This window comes from Suncus etruscus, chromosome 1 (genome assembly GCF_024139225.1).
Source record: "Suncus etruscus isolate mSunEtr1 chromosome 1, mSunEtr1.pri.cur, whole genome shotgun sequence".
NCBI lineage: Eukaryota > Metazoa > Chordata > Mammalia > Eulipotyphla > Soricidae > Suncus > Suncus etruscus.
Window position 1 is genome coordinate 13,407,454 of NC_064848.1, and position 6,539 is coordinate 13,413,992.

The 6,539-nt window shown below is 48.5% G+C and overlaps 1 protein-coding gene across 1 annotated transcript; it reads right to left on the bottom strand.

The window, feature by feature from the left end:
- Positions 1-1,004: 1,004 nt before the first annotated feature.
- On the bottom strand, positions 1,005-4,333 carry LOC126015044 (cytochrome P450 1A1-like). Its single transcript, XM_049777886.1, has 6 exons — positions 3,467-4,333; positions 2,301-2,427; positions 2,127-2,216; positions 1,913-2,036; positions 1,717-1,803; positions 1,005-1,339 (listed from the first exon to the last, which is right to left on the bottom strand). Exons 1-6 carry the CDS (start codon positions 4,301-4,303, stop codon positions 1,030-1,032), a joined length of 1,575 nt encoding a protein of 524 aa, XP_049633843.1. The 5' UTR covers positions 4,304-4,333; the 3' UTR covers positions 1,005-1,029.
- Positions 4,334-6,539: the final 2,206 nt, after the last annotated feature.

The window sequence follows — 6,539 nt, forward strand, 5'->3', positions numbered from 1 at the left end:
CCCCAATGTGACCCCCAATGTCTGAATCAGGCACTTTTTCTGTCCTTTTTAGGCACAGATTATAATCATTCAGGACATGTTCTGGGGCCTGACCTGGCTGGGAGGCAGCCCTATTCCTGCTTGCAGGGAGGAAAAAGGGAGATGAGCTCCCCGTAACAGAGTACAGACCTGTGTGGGTCAGCCTTGCCCAAGCAGAAAGACCAGCCTAGCTAGGATCACAGGTGCTCTTCCCTTCATTCTTAACAGCTCCCAATTGTTGAAGAGCTTACCAGACTATCATGACCCACTCTAAACATTTCTCAAGAGAGTTACAAAGAAAGAGCCAGCTGGGCCTGAGGCTTTTCAAAGTTCCTCTGAGGGTCCAGAAGGCCTCTGGAGTCCAGTCTAGCAGGCCTACCAGCTCAAGCACATTTAGAAGGCTTCCTCAGCAGCTCCGACTCATGCAGTGCAGCCTGTGGTGAGGCCAGTTCAGGTTAGGGGGCCGGGCATGATTCTTCAGGCTTGCCCAAAGCTCTTACCATCAAAATCAACCAGCGCAAAATCTGTGAGTTTTCACTGAAGATTCAAAGCCCCCAGGGACAGCCCATGTGTAGAATCAAATAATTAACGATGGGACGCAGGCTTCAGGAAGAATCATCTTTATTTATGCCCTTGCCACCACAGGTGTGTGGCCTATGTCAACCTTTTAAGCATTCAGCTATATTTTGCTAGCCCTGCATCTTATTTCCTGTTAGCCATCTTCCCTTTGGGCTCCATGCGGCCCAAAGATCCAAAAGCCAGGAAGCCAAGCCGGGCCAAGAGAGAAACGGCAAAAGGGCCCGAATCCCCTGGCTCAGAGGTTTATCTATCCTTTTCCAGACCCCTCCCAGAAATGGGAGGTTTTGCAGGTAGTTACACCTATTATCCGGTTCCCAAGACCCCTCCCAAATATGGGTGGGTCTTAGGGTTTTTGCACCCAACTTCAGGGTTTTAGCTAGGTACACCAACACCCATGGGACAGTGTGCCCAGAAAAATCAGGTAAACTGAATCTAGGGGGCAGAGAGCTCAACCCCCTCAGAGCGTATGTGTGCCTGGAAGTGATGGCAGCGGGCATACTTCATGGTTAGTCCATAGATGGGGGTCAGGTCCACCTCTACGCCTGGAGTCACACTGAATTCTACCCTCTGCAGCAAGATGGCCAGGAAAAGGAAGATCTCCCAGCGGGCAATGGTTTCTCCCAAGCATTTCCGCTTGCCCATGCCAAAGAGTATCACTTTCTCGCTCGCTGTCTTGTCAATGGTGCCATCTTCGGTGAGAAACCTTTCTGGCCGGAAGGCAGATGGATCATCCCACAGCTTCCTGTCATCAGAGGAAAGGCAGCTGAAGTGGGAGCTTAGGAGCTCAGAAGCTTCCTCAAGATTTTTGTTTTGTTTTGTTTTGTTTTTGGGTCACACCCGGCGGTGCTCAGGGGTTACTCCTGGCTGTCTGCTCAGAAATAGCTCCTGGCAGGCACGGGGGACCATATGGGACACCGGGATTTGAACCAACCACCTTTGGTCCTGGATCGGCTGCTTGCAAGGCAAACGCCGCCGTGCTATCTCTTTGGGCCCAGAAGCTTCCTCAAGATTTATCCAGTCCCAAAGAGGAGAGCGTAGGCAAGTGGACCCTGGGGACCAGCAGGGTCTAAAGCCACCAGGAGAAAGTGAGGTTTCTTTTGCCCCTTGCCCAAAACTTACGGGTCATGGTTGATCTGCCACTGATTCACAAAGATACAGCGTTCCTTGGGGATGTAGAAGCCAAGCAGACTGGTGTCTCTAGTGGTGCTGGGGAATGAGGAAATATTAGACCCCACAACCCAAACTCTGTCTCTACCACTATTCACATCCAACTCTGGGGTAGCATCTGGGAAGCAGTGGATCTGTGGGGTCTCACCTGTGGGGGATAGTGAAAGGCACAAAGGAGGAATGTCGGAAGGTCTCCAGGATAAAGGCCTCCAGATAGGGCAGCTGGAATCTATCTGAGAGCCGGGGCTGTCGCACTCCACCAATCACCGTGTCTGCCGGAGATCAATGTCAGACATATGAAGGGGCAGCCCAGACTGGCCAGACCCCTGGCCCTGAGCCTTTTGAAGAAAACCACTACCTACCCAGTTCCTTCTGGATCTTTTTCTGTATACCAGGGTTCGTCACTAGGTACAGGAGTGCCCAGGAGAGAGCAGTTGTGACTGTGTCAAACCCTGGCCAGAAGAAAATAGGGAGAAGTTAGGCTGTGGGTGGTGGAGGGCACTTGGGCCCAGGAAAGGCACAGAGGCAGCTCTCACCAGCTCCAAAGAGATCCATAACCACGTTGACAATCTTCTCATCGGACAGCTGCATATTGGCATTCTCGTCCAGCTTCTTGTCCTGACAGTGATCAATCAGGCTGTCTGTGATGTCCCGAATATGGCCCTGGGGAGGGAAAGCTCCCAGATTAACTCGATCCCAAATACAGTTTCACACACTGGTATCCCCTCTTATTTAAGAGGTGATCGCAGGGGCCGGCGAGGTAGCGCTAGAGGTAAGGTGTCTGCCTTGCAAGCGCTAGCCAAGGAAAGGACCACGGTTCGGTTCGATCCCCCGGCATCCCATATGGTCCCCCCAAGCCAGGGGCAATTTCTGAGCGTGTAGCCAGGAGTAACCCTTGAGCCTCTAATGGGTGTGTCCCGAAAAACAAACAAAAAAAAGAGGTGATCGCTGATGCCAGAGAGAGAGCATGGAGGGAAGGCGTTTGCCTTTCATGCAAAAGGTCATTGGTTCAAATTACGGCATCCCATATGGTCCCCCGTGCCTGCCAGGAGCAATTTCTGAGCCTGGAGCCAGGAGTAACCCCTGAGCACTGCCGGGTGTGACCCAAAAACCAAAACCAAAAAAAAAGAAAAAAAAAAAAAGAGGTGATCGCCACTGACACTGCCATTCCTGCCTCCCAAAGCCTCCCTCTGCCTCAGCATTTTAACTGTTCTTTTTTTTTGGGGGGGGGGGTCACACCCAGCAGCGCTCAGGGTTTACTCCTGTCTCTATGCTCAGAAATTGCTCCTGGCGAACTCAAGGACCATATGGAATGCTGAAATTCAAACCACTGTCCTTCTGCATGCAAGGCAAACGCCCTACATCCATGCTATCTCTCCGGCCCCCATTTTGACTATTCTAACCAAGGGACACTCAACAGAGTATGGCTCATTACCATCTGCCTCTTATGCTTTCTCTCCCATGAAGGCAGGAAGGACTCATTAACTCTTCCAGGTTCCCAGTACAACTGACCTAGGAGTCCCCTGGATTCGAGGTACAGGAGAATGTTGCTGACTGATAGGAAAATTAAAAATCAAGTCTATGCCAGCACTAGCTCTGAAATTCCAGGGAGAAGATCCTGCAAGTCTGCCAAACCCCAAACACTCCCCATTCTCTGTGACCAGCCCACTCCTGACCCCACCTTTCTCTCCCCAGGCTGTACCTTTTCAAACTTCTTGTAGTGCTCCTTGACCATCTTCTGCATTAAGTTATAGAACTTGTTATTCAAGTCCTTGAAGGTAGCCAGAGTAGGGTTGGGCAAGTAACGGAGGATTGGGATGAAGTCAGCTGGGTTGCCTGAAGCCACTATCTCCCCAAATTCATTACTCAGGTCAACCAAGCTAAGAAACTCCTGGTCGTCGTGGTCAAAGCGCTGGCCGAAGCATATGGCACAGATGACATTGGCTACAGACACCACTACATACCTGTAGGCGTCAAAGTGCCCAGTCCCTGCCATCAACTCCTGGAACTTGCCAATAAGATATTCGGCCTCCTTGCTTACATGCTCCTCCAGATAGCAGGAGGATGAGGATGTTGGATCCGAGGCAATGGCAAAACTCTTTAGTGCATTCTGGGCCAGGCGCCTGCGAGCAGCCCACACAGGCCCTGAGTCTGGGTTGAAGGTCAGGCTCTGACCTTCAGTGACCAGGGTGAAACTGTAGAAGTCAGGCCGGCCTTTGAAGTCATCTCCCTGCCGCACCAGGGCCTGCCTGATGGTATCCAGGCCACTGAGCACCACCACAGGCGTGCTGCCAATTCGGATCTCCAACACATCCCCATAAAGCTGGCTCATCCGTGACAGGACCAGGTGCGGGTTCTTCCCTAACGTCAGCGCATGTCCCAGCAGGGGCCAGCCCCAGGGCCCTGGGGGGTTCTTCAGGCCTTTGGGGGCTTGAGGCTGCCAGGTCCGGATAGCCCAAAACACCAGGCAGAAGACAATAGAGATCAAGAGTAGCTCCGTGGCTGAGAAGGGAATGGTGAGTCCCAACACAGAAAACATGACCGGTGAGTAGTGTAGACTGTCAGGTGACTGCTGAGAAGTGGGCAGGAAGAAAAGGTTATGATATAAGTGGAGGTGAGTCAATGTCTTAAAGCTTCAACATACTAAGAAAACCAAGAGGACTCTTTTTGTTTGTTTGGGGGTTCACCCAGCGAAGTTCAGGCTCACTTGTCCTGGCTGTCTTGGCTGTCTTCCCTATATGTTAAGGAATTTCCCAGAATTCCCTCAGGAAAGTGTGTGCACAGGAGTTGGCGAATGATGAATGACAGGAGCCACACACAGCTGTGTGAGAGAAATAGTGTTCTGGTTTATTCAGCATATATTGGGGGTCTATATGCAGAATTTTTTTGCCAGTCACAGTTTTTTAAGGTATGTAAAAAGAGTTCACATTTGTTCCTTTGCAAAGAAAACATATCTCTCTTGTTAACAGAAGCTTTATCAATATACACTGTTTGATCTTCAAAATAATTCACATGCTTCTAGGTGGTTTGCAGACCTTATGAATAGATACATGTAATTAAGAGCCCAGAGACTTCCCTGGGATTAAGAAGAAGTAAATTTTTACTTATTTATGGTTTTGGGGGGGTTTTGTTTGTTTGTTTTTTGTTTTGGGGTCACACTCGGCAGTGCTCAGGGGTTAATCTTGGCTCTGCACTCAGAAATCACCCCTGACAGGCTCAGGAGATCATATGGGATGCCAGGATTCAAACCACCATCTGTCTGCATGCAAGGCAAATGCCCTACCATTGTGCTATCTCTCTGGCCTCAAGAAGAGGTAAATTTCAACATCTCAAAGTTTTTCCTCTCTGGTCAGGCCTTAGGTGTCAATTCTGACGTAGATGAAAGGATTTAGCAAGAAGCCAGGTTTTTCTATCAAGGTTCCTTTTTACCTGAGGGAATAGGTTTTTTGCTTTTAGGGCTTTCTTAGATAACTAACTTCCTAAGTCTAAGAAACAATTTTTATTAGAAGGGGCAATAAAGAAAACAATCTTTACCTGGTAAAAGATTTCTTTTTTTTGTTTTTTTTTTGGGGGGGTCACACCCAGTGGTGCTCAGGGGTTACTCCTGGCTATCTGCTCAGAAATAGCTCCTGGCAGGCATGGGGGACCATATGGGACACTGGGATTTGAACCAACCACCTTTGGTCCTGGATCAGCTGCTTGCAAGGCAAACGCCACTGTGCTATCTCTCTGGGCCGGTAAAAGATTTCTTGAAAGCCATTGCTACTTCCAGGCCAAACTTTGAATGTTATATCCAGGGTAAAAAATTAGCTAGCAAGTCACTCAGAGTCCCTTAGTGATGTCCCAAAACAAACATTCCTTTCATCTGAGAGAGCAGTCTGCTTAAGGCTATACAGCTTTTTAAAAGACTATGATGATTGGGGCTGGAGAGGTGGCACTAGAGGTAAGACATCTGCTTTGCAAGTGCTAGACTAGGATAGACCATGGTTGGATTCCCCAACGCCCCAAATAGTTCCCCCAAGCCAGGGGCGATTTCTGAGTGAATAGCCAGGAGTAAACCCTGAGTGTCAAATGGGTGTGATCCCAAAAAAACCAAAACAAACAAACAAAAAGACTATGATGATTAAAGTTGTATTAGGTATCTCTTGGTGCTGTTTTCCAGGTAAAGAGAAATTTAATCAAGGCTATATTTGCCTGTATAGATTCTTATATTTGGAAGTAAATGCTCAAATATATACATATATACATACTTAGTACAGTGGAAGGGAGATTCATATTTAGGCCATATAAATGTTTGTAACTAAGCTTGAGAAATATCACTCTCACTATTAGGGAAGTCTGGTCAGCCATTACTGAGGGGTGCTCTCAGTGGGTCTTCTGATTAGCTTCCTTTAGCCAGTGGTTATTCAAACTATGGCCCATGGGCCACATATTGTATTTGTTCCTGCTTTGTTTCTTCACTTCAAAATAAGATATATGCAGTGTGCATAAAAATTTTTTCATGGGGCCAGTGAGGTGGCACTAGAAGTAAGGTGTCTGCCTTGCAAGCACTAACCAAGGAAGGATTGCTGTTCGATCCCCCAGCGTCCCATATGGTTCCCCCAAGCCAGGGGCAATTTCTGAGCACTTAGCCAGGAGTAACCCCTGAGCATCAAAGGGTGTGGCCCAAAAAAAACCAAAAAAAAAAAAAAAAAAAAAAAAGAATTTTTTTCATAGTTTTTTATTTTACTATAGTCCAGCCCTCCAACGGTCTGAGGGACAGTGAACTGGCCTCC

What these genes read in the sequence shown, in the direction of transcription:
- LOC126015044 (XM_049777886.1), bottom strand. Translation starts at nt 4,303, where the DNA reads ATGTTTTCTGTGTTGGGACTCACCATTCCCTTCTCAGCCACGGAGCTA. An exon ending in CCTTTCACTATCCCCCACAG is followed by an intron (nt 1,804 to 1,912) that starts GTGAGACCCCAC and finishes CTCATTCCCCAG; the next exon opens with CACCACTAGAGACACCAGTC. An exon ending in TGGCAGATCAACCATGACCC is followed by an intron (nt 1,340 to 1,716) that starts GTAAGTTTTGGG and finishes CTCTGATGACAG; the next exon opens with GAAGCTGTGGGATGATCCAT.